This window comes from Peromyscus leucopus, chromosome 20 (genome assembly GCF_004664715.2).
Source record: "Peromyscus leucopus breed LL Stock chromosome 20, UCI_PerLeu_2.1, whole genome shotgun sequence".
Lineage (NCBI taxonomy): Eukaryota > Metazoa > Chordata > Mammalia > Rodentia > Cricetidae > Peromyscus > Peromyscus leucopus.
The window spans coordinates 3,677,412-3,695,368 of NC_051080.1; the positions used below are offsets into that span (position 1 = coordinate 3,677,412).

Genomic DNA, 17,957 nt, shown 5'->3' on the forward strand with positions numbered 1-17,957 from the left:
TGCATGTGTGTGAGGGAGCGCGTGCCAGCTTTGGGAAGTGGTTCTTTCCTCCCACTGTAGGTCCCAGGGTCAAGCACTTCTACACTGAATCATCGTGTTTTACCCCAAAACACACGACTAAATTCCTGTAACTAAACTGCACCTTTTCATTTTCAGTGCTGTGAACTGATCCTCGGCGCCCCGGCTTCCACTGCACTTTCTTTGACCTATTTGACTTTTTAGACTGGCTCACTGTTAAAGAGTACTTACGAACTGAAAAACAAACCCACTACAATCCTGCTTTCCTTAAACCTTGGTTTACTTGTTAAGATTTTTAGTTGTGTGCGCGCGTGTGCACCCGAGTACAAGTTCCTGCGGAAGGCTACAAGTGCAGGCTCCCCTGGAGTTATAAGCAGTTGAGCTGAGTGTGGGTGCTGGCTACCACACTTGTACCCCTTTAACAACGGTGCGTGCTCTTCCTGCTCAGCCTCCCACCCTGGGTTTTATTTTTTGGCAACTATAGAATGACAGAAGTGTTCAGTTAATCTAGAACAGCGCCCTCAGCCCTCCTGATGCTGCGTCTTGAACACAGGTCCTCATGGTGACCCCCAGCCACAGTTACTGTGTGGCTCTGCCATACCTGCAGTTTTGCTACTGTTATGGACTGTAATGTAAATTTATGTTTGCAGATAATGTTAGGTGACCCCTGAGAAAGGGTCATTTGACTCCTGAAGGGGTCGTGACCCACGTGTTGAGAACAGGTTTCACGCAGTCCAGGCGGGCCTCCCATTCCCAATCTCCAGTGACTAAAGCCGCTATGCTACATTTATGCGGGGCTGGGAATTGAACCTTGGGCATTATGCCCACCAGGCAAGCACTGACAGCTGAGCGTCTCAGCCCTTTTCTGTTTTTCCAAGATTGGGTTTTCTGTGTAACAGCTCTGGGAACTCCCTCTGTAGACCAGGCTGGAATTACAGACGTGAGCCACCCCCTCCTGGCTCCATTCTCAACCTCTTGTGTTTTTCAGACAGGATTCTGCTAGTGGGCCCAGACTGGCCTGGAACTCATGTCTCAGCCTGCCTTATCTATGAGTATATGTAGTGAATACACACACACTTCATGGACACACTAAACTCATCAATCAGCTGCCTCCTTGTAGAAAAGAACTCAAGGAGTAAGAAAGGGATTGTGGGGGAATCTTGTATGTACACTATCCCTCCAGATCTCAAGATACAAAGTATTATTTGTCCTGATGTACAAAAATTTGCTGTTTTATGACATTTTCATGTGTGTTCCTGTGCGTACGTGCATGCCACAGTGTGGGTCCTGGGGCCTGAGCTCAGGGCATCAGGCTTGGCCTTCATCTGCCGGGTCGTCACGCTGGCCTCTGCCATCCTGAAGTTGGTAGAACTGCGTGTAAAGCAGTGTCGCCATCTAGTGGACACATTTAAGTAGGCTTTGAAGCTAGTTTTAAGCAAACCTTTCTGCCTCAAAACCATTGGTGAGAAGGGACACATCCTCATGACCAAGACCACACATTCTGAGGCTGACTCAGCTTAGAATTTAACATTAGTTTGGTTATTTACTGTGTGATTTAGGGGCAGAATATCAAATTTTTCTGTGTCCACTTGAGTTTGAACTCAGACCTCATCAAATATTACGAGGCATCCTCCGATGGAGGTGCAACAGTGTCCCCTGGAGTTTATTGAAGGTGTGCGCTAAACCGTGGGATTGCAATTTTTTTTAAATAAATGCATTAGTGTCCATGTATAAGGTGTGTGTCAATACAGGTGCATGCCACATCACCCAGACGGCCACTGGACAACTTCTGGGAGTCAGTTTTCTCCTTTGGTTCTGAGACGGAATTGATTTATAGGTCATAGTTTACCGCCCCCCCCATCCCCCCAGGGTTTCTCTGCCCTGGAATTTACTTTTTTGTTTTATTTTTCGAGACAGGGTTTCTCTGTGTAGCTTTTGGTTCCTGTCCTGGATCTTGCTCTGTAGCCCAGGTTGGCTCTGCCTCCCAAATGCTGGGATTAAAGGCGTGTACCACTGCCACCTGGCTGGAATTTACTCTTTAGATCTGCCTGCCTCTGCTGGGATTAAAGGTGTGCGCCACCATGCTTGGCCTCCTCAAATTCTCGATCTTCCTGCTTCAGCCCCTTGGTCAGCTGAGGTTACAGGTGCGCACCACATCTGGCACTACACTGGGTTTAGGTTTGTATCCTAGTCACTCATGCTGATGTAACTAACCTTAGCAAGCAGTACCCTCAAGGGCGTGAGCTCAGAGGAGTGGGACAGCGACTTAGTTCCTGTCCTCTTCTCCTGCCCACCAGGACCTGAGTGTGTGGCACACATCTACACAGAATACTCTGAGTACATGTGTATGTAAGTCACCTTGACTTACAGTAACTTATTTATGTTGACACATGTTATATCAGGAATGAGCTCAAGACAGAAAATAACTACATAGAATGCCAACAACTTGGGAGAAAAAGGACCTCAATCAAGAAATGGCAAAGAGATTTAATTTCTAATGTCTATGACTGCAACAAACTAATCAAAGGGCAGTGACACAGTCTAGCTCCAGGAATGACGGGGACAGCGGGTAGATGTGTCCTAAGCTTCTCCTATACCACAGTCCCTAAGATCTGGGGATAGGGCCAATCTAGAATAGACTTCTGAATTCTTCAACTTTGATAGGGTGATGTTCATATGTCAAACATTGTATTTTGCATTCAGCAAACTTACTCTTATCAAATGTTCTTTAATTTCATAGACCATATGAAATATACTATATAGGCACACAACAGTTTTGCAGTACAGTTTCAAAGTGTATACAGATTAGAATACAGAGGTTAAACACTGGTGTACTGACCACAGCTTGAACTTTAGATAAACTTCATAGAAAAAGTACAATTCAATATCAGCCAATTGAAAACTTTACTCTTCTCATAATATAAAAAATGGTAATTTGAGATACAATTTTTTTTTACTAAACAAACTATATATAAACATTTAAAATAATCATTAAAAACTCGACATTAGAATTTATAAAGATTCACTATAAAAATATATTGGCAGTCCCTTTTCTTATAAAGGTACCCTTGGCTACATTACAAAATAGTCTCAAGGCAAGTTGCCTTGGTAACTACTTTAGAACCTGACAAACCTACAGTAAGATGATTATAAACCCTCTCGGGAAGCTTTGGTGTACATCTTCAGGTTATTGAAAAGATTTTAAGGGCATTTGTAAACACTTCATTCTGTTAAAGCACGAAAGAGTAATGCTCTTCAACTGCATACAGGATTAGAGAATTAAAACAAAATTATTATATTCTTGTGAAAAATCGCCCTTACCTTCCGGAAGCAAAAATCAACTATTTAAAACTGTCAAATTTTCCATTCTGATAAAAATGTTACAAATCACCATCTTCAGATTCTGTGCCCTTCGCCTGTTAGAACACTTATCAAAACCCCTCAAGTCCAACAAAAGCAACTATTAAAACTCATTCAACACACCTGACAATATGACAACTAACAATCAGACCACATAATTTACACACTTAGTAACGTGTTATGCTTTCTTTTACATTTGTAATTGAGAATTTATTGGCAGGAATCAAACACACACACACTCACACACACAAATGAAAAGGCAAATCTTGGAAACAAACAGTAAGAACACAAACTGAGAGGGAGCGGGTTCTTCACCAGGGCTGCCGCCGCCGCCGCTGCCTGCCGCCGCCCGCCGCCGCCTCTGGCTGGACGCCGTCTAAGTCTCCTTGCTGCAGTCCATTTCCTGGAGCACTTCCCGGACCTTCCAGTCCTGCCAGCAGCTTCCTCCTGCTCATCTATCTCCACTTACCCTCTGTCAAGCTGCGCACTGTAAAAACCTAATACAAATAGCTTCTTTGACCTCTGAATTTATAAAACTCCACTAAAAAGAAATCCACCTCATTTTAAAGCAAGTCCATGAAAATACTTTCTCTTTAAGAATCAAACACTTTTATGAGAATAAAGATCCTTCAAAGTCTTTAGCTCTTCGATCAGAGTCTTGTTCTGGTTTTCCAGAACGGCGACGCGGTTCTCCAGGCACTTCACGTACTCCTTCTTCTTCCTGCGGCACTCTCGAGCGGCTTCTCTAGACACAAGCACACAGACATTAGTGGATACGGTCTCACTGTGCAGCCCAAGCTGGCCTCAACTCTTGCTGCCCCTGCCTCATCCTCTTCTCAATGCTGGGATTCTAAGCATGTGCCACCACCCGACTCCCATTTGAAAAACTAAGATGTCACCTAGGAGGAGACAGGTGACTCAGCAGTTACGAGCACGTGTTGTTCTGGCAAAGGTTAGTCCCATGTTGGGTAGCTCTAACTCCATTGGGGGTGAGGGAGGTCTCAGACACCTGGCTTTTACACACACACACACACACACACACACACACACACACACACACACACACACACAGTAATAATTTGGTAAACACTTGTACTTGAGACACAACTCCATTGCCCTAGAAGCCTTCACCCTCCTGGTCAGCTCTCCACCAGGCCATCGCTATCCTGTCACCCAGTCCGAATGTTTGAGTCAGCTCCTAATTATTGCCTTTTCTGGACAAGCTTTTGCTCTGTAGCCTAGGCTAGACCTAAGTTCTGAAGACCACCTGCCTCAGCCTCTTGATTGTGGCAATTACAGACACATGTCTTCACCACAGTCTTTTCTCGTTTCTAGAGACTCTCATGTAGTTCAGGCTGCTCAGGATACTATCCTGTATGGCTCCCCACAAACTTTTTAAAAAAGATTTTATGTATTTTTTAGTTTTTTTGAGATTTCTTTTCTGTGTATGAGCTTGAAAGTGCTCATGGAGGCCTAAGAGGGGGCCAGGTCCTCTGGAAGAACAGTCAGTGCTCTTAACCACTGAGCCATCTCTCCAGCCCCCACCATCTCCAACTCAGAAGTGGCATCCAGTGACACGTATCCATCCCTTCTCAGTGTCTCACTGGAGCTCCCCGGCCCGGCCCGGGTATCTCAGGAATGCAGAGGCCCTGGCCTCCCCGTGCTAACACCTCAGTCCCTGGAGAGGCTCCTCCGTCCAGGGTTCAGTTCAGATCCCCCAATGCACACACAAGGTCTGGAGCAATTGGAGCAATTTCTTCTGTACAGGTGACTGTGTTCCTCCTCTTTAGGTCTCTGCTGTATCTACTACAGGTCCCTTACATAAAGTGCAAGCGTTCTTCTTGATCAGGAGAACTGTGACGGCATTCCGTCATACGGAACTGTGGGTCTAATGTGTTGGGAATGCTTCTCTCCTCCTCACATGGAGGGAGAGCAGCTCTGACCTCTGCCTAGGAAGCCTCCCTGTTGGGAAGGCCCATGACATGTGCCTTAGTCTTTCCTGGTGTGCAGCCTCTGGAGCTGCTCCGCCCATTTGTGCCGAGCCAGAGCATCGTCTTGTAATTTCTTAAGACTTCTCTGTTCATTATACACACCAACCTCATACCTATTTTTCTACTTTCCTACTCCCCAATTTCACATCTGGTATTTTTAATAGTTTGCCCAGTAATTTAAATTATTATTTGCTGGGCATAGTGGCAAATGTTGGTGAGTTTCAGGACAGTCAGAACTAAACAGTGAGACCCTGTCTTAAAAATCACCAAAAATAAAGAAAATTATGTGTATGGGTGTCTTACCTGCATGTCTGTCTGTGCACCACCTGTGTCCTGGTGCCCTTGGAGGATCCTCATGGACTACAGTGACAGATGGTTATGAGCTGCCAGTGCTCTAAACCACCAAGCTGTCTTTCTAACTTTTTTCCCTTTGGTTTTATGAGTGTCATGTAGCTGAGCATGGCCTTGAACTCCCAATCTTGCCTCCACCTCTCAAGTGCTGAGATTGAAGGTGTGTGCCGCAATGACCAGCTCAAAAGTTCTCATTTTAATGAGGTCACATTCATTAATAACTACACGATTTCCCTGAAAGCTATCTTGTTTTGGAAATCCTTTCCTATACTCAGGCTATAAAATTATGTATAGTTATATTAAAGTCTTAAATCTCACACCTTATACATTAAAAGTGGTTTTTTTTTTTTGTTTGTTTGTTTTTTTGTTTTGGTCAAAGTTGAGCTATGTAGTGCCAGTTGGTTTTCAAGAACACAGCATGTGCCAGGCCTAAAGCTCTTCTTTTTTCTTGCTCTGCAGAGTGGGATGAGTTACAGTCTCCTTTTGTGGCTCAGGCTGACCACCTCCCAAGGGCTGACCTTCTGGACACAAGGCAGGACTAGTTAATTCCCCCGACCCCATCCCACCTCTCTGTATAAGTGTTTGTTAGAGTTCAACGTCTGAAATTTGTCGGAGCTGTATCAAGTGCTTTCCTCCAGGGCTCTGGGGAACTGTGCAAGACAAGAACTCATTTAAGTGACATTTCTAGCTTTGAGTGTAGTGACCACCTCATGAAATGTAACCTATGCAGTGCCCCAGCACAGCAACGCCAAGACTGTTCCCATCTCTTCAGCGTATCAAAACTAGGTAAGACATGAATTTCAGCTGGATGGGGTGGCGCACGCCTTTAATCCCAATCACCAGGAGGCAGAAAAAGGTGGATCTCTGAGTTCAAGGTTAGCCTGGTCTACAGAGTGAGCTCCAGGACAGGCACAGCTGCACAGAGAAACCCTGAGGGTCTAGTTCATCACTAACCCCACCAGATTCTTGGTTTCTTTCCTACAGGTTCCACTCACTTTAAAGAGGCAGCTCAGACGTTTCAATCTTTAAAAACTGTACATAGCTGGTCATCTTGTGAGAAGTAAACCCCCATCTTTTTTGAGACAGGGTCTCATGTAACCCAGGCTGGCCTCCAACCTCCCCTGAACGTCTTGAATTTTACCTCCACCTCCTGCCTGCGCCACACCTGGTTGTGTGTGACACTGGGGATCAAACCAAGCTTTGCACATGTGGAACAAGCACTCTAACTTTTTAAGACCCTTCCTTGGAGTTTCTAGATATAGCTCTTATCAATTTTCTTCTATTTACATATGCACTTCATTTATCTCTTCATCTCTTGGAACCTCCAAAACAGTTCGTCTTTTTACCAAACTCATTCATAGAGACACAAGCAAATGATAGCAATCCCTGCTGTTACGTTTTAAACCCCCTCCATCTGTGACTCGGCTTCCGCTGTCATTCCTCGTTTCTGGGTCCCTGTTCTCCTCTTGCACACAGTACATAAAGTTACCCGTTATATATGCATTTTCTCCAAAAAGCAAGTTTTCATGCCTGATATATTAAAGTGAATGTAGTAATATGTCTAAATGTATTTAAGGGGATGGGGGCATGGCTCAATTGATGGAGTGCTTGTCTGGCAAGTACGACGCCCTGGGCTTGACCCTCAGCACCACACAAGACTCCGCTTGGTGGAGTCTGACAGTCCTAGGACTCAGGAGTGGGAACAAGATCACAAAGTCATTGTTGGCTACCCAGCCAGTTCCAAGCTAGCACGGGCTACACAGACAAATGAAAACAATATATGTATTTAAGAAAGAGGTACATGTTCACGGTGATTGAGTTAAGTGCCACCGTGCGCACAGGCACGAGGTCCAAGGACAGCTGTGTGGAGCTGGCTCCTCCCCCCACCTTCAGGTCACTAGGCTTCCAGACCAGAGCCTGTGTCTGCTGAACCATCTTCATCTGTGATTTACCTTTTTTATTGAGGTATACCAGAGGGCCCCAGATCTCCTCACAGATGGTTCTGAGCCATCTCTCCAGCCCCTGATGCTTCCATTTTAACCATCTGCTGGAGTCACAAACTGCCCACTGAAGATGGTAAGTTCTTAGAAATGTATTGTGTATTTTGACTCTTCAAATGGCTCTTCCTGTCTCTGACTCTCTCCTTGAAGATGTATATGGAAGTCAGGCCTCTTATAACCCTATAGTGACCTTCATGCTTGGTGAAAGCTAAGTCAGGCCAGAGCAAGACCTGCCAGCCAGCCAGCTACACTGAATGAAAGGGCGACTCCAGCGAGCTTGTCAGCCAGAAGATGAAAGGCTGAAAGTGTCTGTGGTTGCCCAGATCAAAGCAGCCGTAAGGTCCCCGTAATCCAAGGTCTACTCTAGAGAAGGCACTGAATCTCTTTAATCTGGAAGGGTAAGAGAGAGGTGAGAAGTACACAGAGGTAGGTCTATGAAAGTCAAACACTGGGTGCAGGAGAGGTGGCTCAGTGGTTAAGAGCACTTGTTACTCTTCCTGGTGACTCAGGTTTGATTCCAGCATCCACAGCTTACATCTGTCTATATAACTCCAGTCCAAGAGGACCCAATGCCCTCTTCTGATCTCTGTGGGGACCAGACATGCATGTACTGTACATACATACATGCAGACAAAAGCACACACATAAAAACAATAAAATAAACCCAAAACCCACACGAACAAAAAACACTGGCTGCTCTTTGCAGAGGACCCCAGGTTCAATTTCTAGCACCCACTGGCGGCTCACAACCATCTATAATTTCAGTTCCAGGGGATCTGACACCCTCTTCTGGCCTTTGTGGGTGCCAGGCACAGACATACTCACAGAAAATATCCATACACGTTTGAGAAAAAAGAAAGTAGCAAGGCTGGAGAGGTGGCTCAGCTGTAAGAGCAGAGCTGGACCCAGCCCCCAGCATCTCAAAGCCTCTGACATTATGAGCGTCTCCACACACAAAAGTGAAACAAAAACTCTGAGCAGTGGGGGTGCACGCCTTTAATCCCAGCACTCGGGAGGCAGAGGCAGGCGGATCTCTGTGAGTTCGAGGCCAGCCAGGGCTACAGAGTGAGTTCCAGGACAGCCAAGACTACAGAGAGAAACCTTCTCTGGAAAAACGAACAAGAGGAGCTGAGAGTTCATCCCACCCCTTGTGAGAGAGGTTCAAAGGGCTTCAGAAACTTAGTTGTAGATTCCTATAAAGCAAAGGATCTTAACCTTTCTGATGCTGTGAACCTTTAATATACAGTTCATGTGGTGGTGACCCCCAAACATAAAATTATTTCAATTGCTACTTCCTTAACTGTAGTTTTGCTACTGTAAATAACTGTTTTCCAACGGTCTTGGGGACTCCTGTGAAAGGGCTGTTTGAACCCCAGCGGTCACGACCCACAGGTTGAGAACCACTGTTCTAAGAACCATTGTTCTAAGAACCACTGTTCTAAGGACTGGTGGGTACAGCTCAGTGACAGGGGTGCTTGCCTAGCACATGGGAAGTTTTGAGTTTTTGATTCTCAACATCAAAAATAGAAACAAAACATCAAACTCAAGGGAACAGAACCAAACGAGGTAGAGTCTGAAGATGTGACGACACTGCTACAAGCTCTCTTGTTTGCACGCAGGTACTCAGAGGCCAGAAGGTGTCAAATCCCCTGGAGCTGGAGTTACATCCATCCAACATGGATGCTGGGCATGACACTTGGATCCTCTAAAAGAACAGCTGGGTTGGTGGCGCACACCTTAAATCTCAGCACTTGGGAGGCAGAGGCAGGTAGAGCTCTGTGAGTTCTGGGACAGCTAGGCCCAACACATCATGAGGCCATGTCTGAAAAAACAAAACCAAACAAAAAAGTGGTGTGTCCTCCTAACTGCTAAAGCTAGGTTTCCAGCCCCTACCACCGTCGTTTGGTAAAATTAAAACCTCTGACAGACAAGCTGTTTCCACTGGAGGAGGAGGCGAGAAATGACACAGGACTCACGACTCTACATGGACTTTTAGCTTGGCGGACGGTGGAGGCAGGGTCTGAGGTGACCAATTCTAGTTTGGAAGATGTTCTACTTTGGGGAAAATGCTCCACCAGCGTAACATGGCACAGAGAAACGATTAGGGAAAGGAAGTGTCACATGTCACCGCTCTCCACACCAGCTTTCAGCAAGCAGCAGCGTCATCAACAGCAGCCGCTACACCCGGGGGTGGGGGTGGGGGTGGGGCTGGCTGCCACACGTTAGAGGCTCAGGTGATGTTGGTACTGTTTAGCAAGGTGTCAGCTTGACAAATTACAGCATGTATCTTATCTTCTCAGCGCACTCACGATGTGGACCTTGTGTGGCTTGCTTACTTTGGCATTTGCTGTGCTAGAACCACAGCCCAGGATCTCTAGGGTATGCTTAACAAGGAAATGCTGAATAGCTTTGCTTAACAATGCTATTTCAACTTTAGGTGTTTTGCCTGCATGTATGACTGTACACGTGTGCACTGCCCACAGACGCCACATCAGATGTAAGGTCCCCTGCAATTGGAGTTAGGAGCTACCATGTGGGTGCTGGGAATTGAATCTGGGTCTTCTGGAAGAGCAGTCACTGCTCTGAGCTGCTCTTTATCAGAGAAGCATCTCTCCAGCACTACACAAGGTCATTTGAAAGGCTGTAGTCAAACTAAAGAACTCTAGGTGACAGGCCATTTCCTGCAGAGACTCACAGATGAACTCACTGATCCCCTGGGAATGAACTAGACATAACACAGTACAACGCTGACCCAAACCTCCTTTCTGATTACCCAGTTAGGTCATGTGACTGCGTTGAGATGTGGAGAACCTTAACCACTCTGGAAACTGGCCTACCTGTTTTTCATCAGCCGTATTTCCCTTTTGAGTTGGGGGTCGTCGGTCTTTGTTGTCTGAGATGTAAGAGTCACAGGAGAAGTCATCACCACAGTCTGTGGCAGTGAAGTAGCGGACGGTGTGGTTCGGATCTGGTAAGTCTGCATGTCTCCCGATGCAGCTGTGGAGCCAAAACAGTGAGTTATTCATGAAGTGCCCCAGAAAGGACGTGGACACGTCTGCAGATAAGGAGCACACTTACTCTGTACGACCACCTGGTTGCTCGGGACGAGTATTTGCTGTCCATCCGAAGTCTGTGCGTACTGGAGGATTGTACCTTGCTGAGTACTGCTGGAATTTGTCATGGCTAATGTCTGTAGTCCCTGTACTCCATCTGTGCCTGGACTGGCCAACTGTAAGGCTCCGTTTGGGGCAATGGCAACTTTAACCAAACAGAAAAAATTAGTTATAAGGCTATACAGTAATTCAAAGAAGGGAATAAAAACTAAACATTTAAGTAGGTTTGAAGGCAGGCCGTGGTGGTGCACGCTTTTAATCCCAGCAGAGGCAGGTAGATCTCTGTGAGTTTGAGGCCAGCCTGGTCTATAGAGCCAGTTTCAGAAGAGTCAGAGAAACCCTTTCTTGAAAATCCAAAATTACATAAATAAATAAAGAATAGGTCTGAATGTAGTTCTACTTGGCAAAATCACTGACTACTCTTGATGTAGTAATGTCTTCATAAAATTTTATAGTTTAGACATACTACCTGAGATTTAGTCTCAGGCAGTATAATAATACACAATGAATCATAAAAATAGCATATTTTGGAATTCATGGACATTTCATGTTAATGAAACATGCTAATGTTGCCACAGAAATTTCTAGGGCATTAATGAGAGAGCTAATGGCTAAGGATTTATTTTTGAGAGAGTTATCTCATGTAGCCTAGGCTGTGCTCAAACTATATGGCCAAGAAGGCATGTTATATTACCATGCTTGTTCTAATGGCTAACTTTTTTCCCTTGGGATGGGGGCAAATAAACAAACATTTTAGGGTTTTATCTGAACCTGGACATGGTGACACACCTGTAATTCCAGCACTCAGGAGGTACGATCATGAGTTCAAGACCATAATAGGCTAGCATGGGCATTTAAGAAGTGGAGAATTCAGAAGATTGTGTTCAGAGCAGTATATGTTCTTGACTTCTGAGCCATTTCCCCAGCCCCTTGAAAAGTATTTTTGAACAGGTGCTGTTAGCCTAGATCAGGTCTCACTCATGTTTTCAGCTCTTTCTACTGCAGACTCTGGTTTACAGGTCACTACTTAAGTGATAAACAATGTAGCCAGGTGTATGTGGTGGATCACACCTTTAATCCCAGCACTCCAGAGGCAGAAGCAGGTGATCTCTGAGTTGGAGGCCAGTCTGGTCTACAGAGTGAGTTCCAGGATGGCAAGGACTACACAGAGAAACCATTTCGAAAAACACCCCTCAAATAAGAAAAGAAAAAACCAGCCGGGCGTTGGTGGCGCACGCCTTTAATCCCAGCACTCGGGAGGCAGAGCCAGGCGGATCTCTGTGAGTTTGAGGCCAGCCTGGGCTACCAAGTGAGCTCCAGGAAAGGCGCAAAGCTACACAGAGAAACCCTGTCTCGAAAAACCAAAAAAAAAAAAAAAAGAAAAAGAAAAAACCAACCAACCATCAACAATTAAAAAAAAAAAAATGTAATGTATTCATTCACTACCTAGTAAAAATAAAGTCATCAGAAAGCCACTTGTGGACCACAGTATTGGACCGCAGACATTTTCACTGAATCACACCTATGTGCCTGCTCTCTTAAGTGACACACCCAAGAGACGGGACCAAACAGATGCCCTATAAATCTGTATCAGAACTCAAAACCTCATGCCTGTGCCTTTTCACATCAAAACTAAGTTACGGTGGTATTTTATTTGTACTAAAATGTGATTTTGATTGTATGTTAATAAATAAAGTTGCCTGGGGGTAAGAGCTATTAGAGCCATAGCAAGAACGTGGCGGTGGTGGTGCACGCCTTTAATCCCAGCACTTGGTAGAAGAGCTAGGTAGATCTCTGTGTGTTCAGGGATACAGCCAGCATTGGAGGAGATACACGCCTTTAAGACCTGGGGGGCTGTACATACAGACAGTGATGAGGCAGTCACGTGTCTGGGTTTACAACCAATGAGAAGGCAGAACAGAAAGACTATGTAAAGACAGACACACAGGAAGTAGGTCTCTTTCGGAGAGCTAGGAGCACCGCAGGAGGAAGGGTAAGATTTTAGCTCTGAGCTCTGACCTCTTGGCTTTCTTCTTTACATTGGTTCTGTGTTTCTTATTTAATAAGATGGTTGGTTACATCTACACTAAGTACTGTTCCCCTTTCAGACTTTGGCTACCTGGAAGTCACAACCTAGCTATCTGTACTGGAGTGTTATAACTGAAATGACTTTCCAGAAGCTCCTACTTAACTCTACCATATGCACACAGATAAGAATGCTATTTCAGATAGAGGGTCCTTTTGAAATAATAGTTGCAAGTTTTCTCAATTTCTTCTCTGTGCAACAGATACTCATTCTCGCTCTCAAAAATCTTTAACAGTCTCATCATCCGTTCTAATTTATTTACTGTAGGATAGAGGTGACTGCTCTCTATACCTTGAAGTACCCACCACCTCTGGTATACACCTGTCCGAGCCTTCTCAAATGGACTGATAGTAACATTTATCAAATATGTGTATGGAATACTTAGAGCTGCCGATGATTGTGTTTGGCTATCAGATATAAGCAACAATGTACTTTTTCTTTTTGCAACATGCCCTCTTTTAATTTACCATGTGTATTTATTTACCTGTCCTATTTATTCTAAAGCTGCACTATTCAATACAGTAGCCACCAGCCTCATGTAGCCACCATATAAAATTAAAGAACTCCAGTCCCATTTCAAGCCCTGACTATCTGTCCCGAACACTGTACACATTGCCACCACACACAGAAGTCCTACTGGACTCTACCGCCCCAAACACCAGTCTGGGGGTGGACTTATTACACTCCCCGCCTGGAATCTCTGCCCAAGCTTCCTTTTCTGCGCTGCTGCCTTTAGTAGTCTGTGGGTTGGTGGTGCCAGTGAAACAAGTGTTCGTAGATGAGCACACTCGGCTTTAGGTAAGCCAGTGTCAGCCGCCACTGTCACGTCTGCAGCCACGTGTCCAGGACTCCAGAGCGTGCACGGGGACTGTATTTTAAGGAGTGGTCCCACAGCTGGAGAAACGGCCCCCTGGTCGAGTGCTGGCTGCAATCAGGAACACCAGAGTTCAAGAGCCGAGCTCCCGGAGGAAGTCGGGTGTCCAATGCACACCTCTAGTTCTAAAGAGGTGTGGCAACGGGGATTGCTGGAGCTTGCCATCTATGTCACGTTTAGGGAGAGACCCTGGCTCACAGGAAGAGGTGGTATTCAAGAGTACACCCGACTTCCTCTCTTTGTGTGCATAGACCTATGCACACAGAAAGACAACACAAATAAAGTCAGCCTTAAAAAAAATGTTGTCCCTTTAAGTTGATGCTTAAACAGAGGAATGAGGTTAGCATGAGACTACCTGTGTGAGGAAATGGCCAACCCGGGATGACAACCTCAAAGACCTGAAGAATTAAAACGTGCTGTGTGGGCTGGAGGTACACAGAAGTCTGTGGCCATAAACTGAGTACAGTCCTTAGGCCTGGGACACTACTACCCTAGGTGGAAAAGAAGCCACTGCAGGGCCTGGAGCAAGAGTCTTATTTGACAATTTAATCCTGATACAATTTGATTTGGTCTTAGACGGCCTTCTTTAACCTAGGCTGGCCCTGAACCTGCTATATAACCAACCAATAATGATCTTGAACTCCTGAACCTCCTGCCTCTGCCTTCCTAAGTTGGGATTATAGGAGTGGGTCACCATGCCCAGTTTAGTTGATCCTTTAAATAAGTAACTTTGGCTAAAGCACGGAAAAGAAAATTAAGGTAATAACAGGAGCCAGGCTCGATGCAGAGATGTAGGAAGGAAGAGCTGAGTGGTTAGAGGGGCTGAAGAGGGGTCAACTGGGACAGGCATTTTACCAAGGGGCCAGTCAGACTTACTAGCATTTTCTCTTTGGTGCTGGGAATTGACCCTCAGACTGTATATGGTAGGCAGTCAAGCACTTCACTGTCCAGCTACACATGGACTGCCAAGCAGACTTGTGAGTGGTCTTACACATCAACATTTATCAAAACTCCCAAAGTGATTGAGACAGACGACTGGCCAGGAAAATTGAGGAGAAAAGCTTACATGTAATTGGCATCACTCATGAGCTGAGCGGGTGCTATAAGGGGAGGAGCTGGAATACCTTCCTGAGTTCCACCACTAAGATAATCTTAAGGTGTGCCAACAATTTAATAAGAAAATATGGAGAAATCTAGATGGAAAAGCATAAGCCCAATATTACTATTATTTTTTGTTTGTTTGTTTTTTGAGACAGAGTTTCTCTGTGTAGCTTTGTGCCTTTCCTGGAACTCGCTTTGGAGACCAGGCTGGCCTCGAACTCACAGAGATCCGCCTAAGCCCAATATTACAAAAGACATATAAGTATGCTTAGAAGCATTGGGTGTGGGAGCACACACCTTTAATTTCAGAGGCAGAGGAAGGCTGGTCTCTGTTAGTTCCAGGCCAGCCAGAGCCACATAGAGTTCATTATATCTGTTAACTTTGTTAAATGTCATTTTAACAAATGAAAGAACTTCATTTCCTAAATGATTAGGCAGAACACGAGTGTGAGCACAGTACAAGTTCCAGACTCAACACTGGCTGGGGTCTTCTGTGACTCCCCTTCCACCCTCACTAGTCCCTAGCTGGGAGTCACACCACAGCCAGCAGCTTGGTTCTCTACACTGACAGCCCAGCATTGCGCATGGTGCATGCTACCACTGCATCACAGTCTTAGTTCTTTTTCATCCTTAACCTCAAACGGAAAACACAACTTTCCTGTTTAATCTTCTAATACAGAATATTAATTTCCACCAGCATTATTAAGGTCCCAGACATAAGGGGCCCAAAGAGCACTTGTACATAGGATTTCCCCTCTCCACAAACTATCTCTAGAACCAGACAGATGGAACCGAATCCTGGCTCCATTACTTACAAGCTATTGACATTAGAGACAATATCTAATGGGGTGCAGCATGTACACAGGAGAGACTGTTCTTTGAGGCAGTCTCATTACACAGTGACTGGCCAGGGACTATGGAGTCCTGGCTGGCCTTGAACTTCAGTATCCCAACTGATAGGATAAGGGGCCTTGCCACCACACCAGGGGAAACCTATCTACCTTTCTAAATCTCTATTCCTTCGCCCACGGTCAACTCCTATCTCACAAAGTTGCTGAAGCACACGTGCATTACTAATGGCAGTCTTTCTGTAGACATGTCTTTCCACAGGTCAGTTGTGTGTCTACCACACACGGGAACAAGTCTATACATACTGTATTGTCCGCTGCTGGTCTGATAGATGGGGGTTGGAACAGACATAGACGTGACAGCAGAAATACAAGGACTTTCTCCGTCTCCTTTTCTGCCCCGTGTATCTTCAGAAGAAAGGTCTTTCAAAATTTTCCTGTTAAAAAACAAAACTGTTAATGACAGTGCCTTACAAAGACAGTCTCTCCTGCCCGCCCTCTGTGTGACGGTAGCCTCACTACCCACCCAGGCTCCCAAGTGCTGGCATTACAGGAGCTACCACCCCTGTCCAGGTTAAAAGTGCAATATCTAACTGGGTGTGGTGCTATATGCCTTTAGTCTCAGTTTGGCAGGCAGAGGCAGGAGGATAACTTCGATCAGGAATTTGAAATGAACTGTCTCAAAGACAGAGCAGAGATAACCAAAAGCAGAAGTCAGTATTTCTACGTCAGCCCTGCCGGTGGCCGTGTCAGAGGGGCGGCGGATAGGTGGCAGTTGACTTCAGGTGTCAGCCCACCAGGAGGGGACTCCCTGATGGGTCCATCTCAGAGAGGCAAGGCCCCGAGAACACAGACTCTTGGATGTCTTTAGCTTCTGCTGTGCCTTCCCATGTCTGTTGTATCTTCCTCTGGTATCTGGCATGGTGTGAATGGGTGTCGGGAGATCCCCATTGCCTGTAATGTGGTGTGTTTATCTCTTGGATACATCCGTTCTACTGGGCATTTTTACCTGTGGATTATTATGATGATTTCTTCCTAAGCTGTACTGTCTAATTGATAACAATAATGCTAGTCTAAATAGAGTTTTGGTGATTAAAAAGTCCAACAGCTTTGAGGTAAAAAAAAACCAAGAGACAATCAAAGTTTTAGCAAGACACACAGTTGAATGAGGAACTCTTTTTTTTTTTTTTTTTTTTTTCGAGACAGGGTTTCTCTGTGTAGCTTTGTGCCTTTCCTGGAACTCACTTGGTAGCCCAGGCTGGCCTCGAACTCACAGAGATCCGCCTGCCTCTGCCTCCCGAGTGCTGGGATTAAAGGCGTGCGCCACCACCGCCCGGCGAGTGAGGAACTCTTTAAGGTCAGGGAGCAAGAACAAAGCAGCCCAATTATTACTAGCTGATGTACTTTTCTTGCTAGGATTGGTTGATGACTAAAGGTGATGATTAATTCCTTGTACCCATTTTTGCCCTCAGTCTCCTGATATAAAAACTATTGTTGGGGCCGGGCAGTGGTGACACACACCTTTAATCCCAGCACTGGAGAGGCAGAGGCAGGTGGATCTCTGTGAGTTTGAGGCAAGTCTGGTCTACAGAGCTAGTTCCAGGACAGGCACCAAAACTACACGGAGAAACCCTGTCTCGAGAAAAAACAAAACAAAACAAAAACTATTGTTGGGTATGTATCATAAAGATTTAAAGTAGAGCTGACTGATTCTTTTTCATATATAAAAGTTTAGATTTGTGATTCCCTTAAGATTCCTTATAAGATTACCTTTCAAGATAAGTAATAAAGTAATTGGCCCTTTCTTTGTAACTGCAAAACATAGCCTGACTATCTTGCTTGCTTATACACTGTTAATCTATAACAAGCTGCTTGGGTATGAATGTATGTGGGTTCTTGGGATAATTTGTTTTTCACCTGTTATACATAAAATGTTTAATTATGTTAAGGGATATGGAAAACATGCTGTTTTTTATTTGTATTCATTGTAATTATTCACTTGAAAAACAATGTAACCAAACTGTAATTTTTATACTGCCTGAAAGATTTTGCTGGGGTATATAAGCTGGAAGAAAAAGAATAGAGAGTTAAAATGGGTTAGAAGGAAACATCAAGAATGAGAATAGGAATAGAAAATGCAGAAGAAGAATAAAGGTCTGAAGGAAACCATCAAGAGAGTGTGTCTTTCTCCCTTAACCCCCCACCCCCACCCCAG

At 45.1% G+C, this 17,957-nt stretch overlaps 1 protein-coding gene across 6 annotated transcripts in view; it reads right to left on the minus strand.

The window, feature by feature from the left end:
* Positions 1-2,726: 2,726 nt before the first annotated feature.
* Atf1 (activating transcription factor 1) overlaps positions 2,727-17,957 on the minus strand; it is a 43,907-nt gene continuing 28,676 nt past the window's right edge. For 5 of the 6 annotated variants that reach the window (XM_028874578.2, XM_028874581.2, XM_037197363.1 and 2 more), the window contains 4 exons: positions 16,049-16,179; positions 10,799-10,978; positions 10,558-10,717; positions 2,727-4,123 (listed from right to left, as the gene is read on the minus strand). In XM_028874578.2, coding sequence (XP_028730411.1) covers positions 3,979-4,123; positions 10,558-10,717; positions 10,799-10,978; positions 16,049-16,179 — 616 coding nt within the window. In that variant the 3' untranslated portion in view covers positions 2,727-3,978. The remainder of the gene's footprint in view (positions 4,124-10,557; positions 10,718-10,798; positions 10,979-16,048; positions 16,180-17,957) is intronic. The other variant, XM_037197364.1, reaches the window with a different exon arrangement.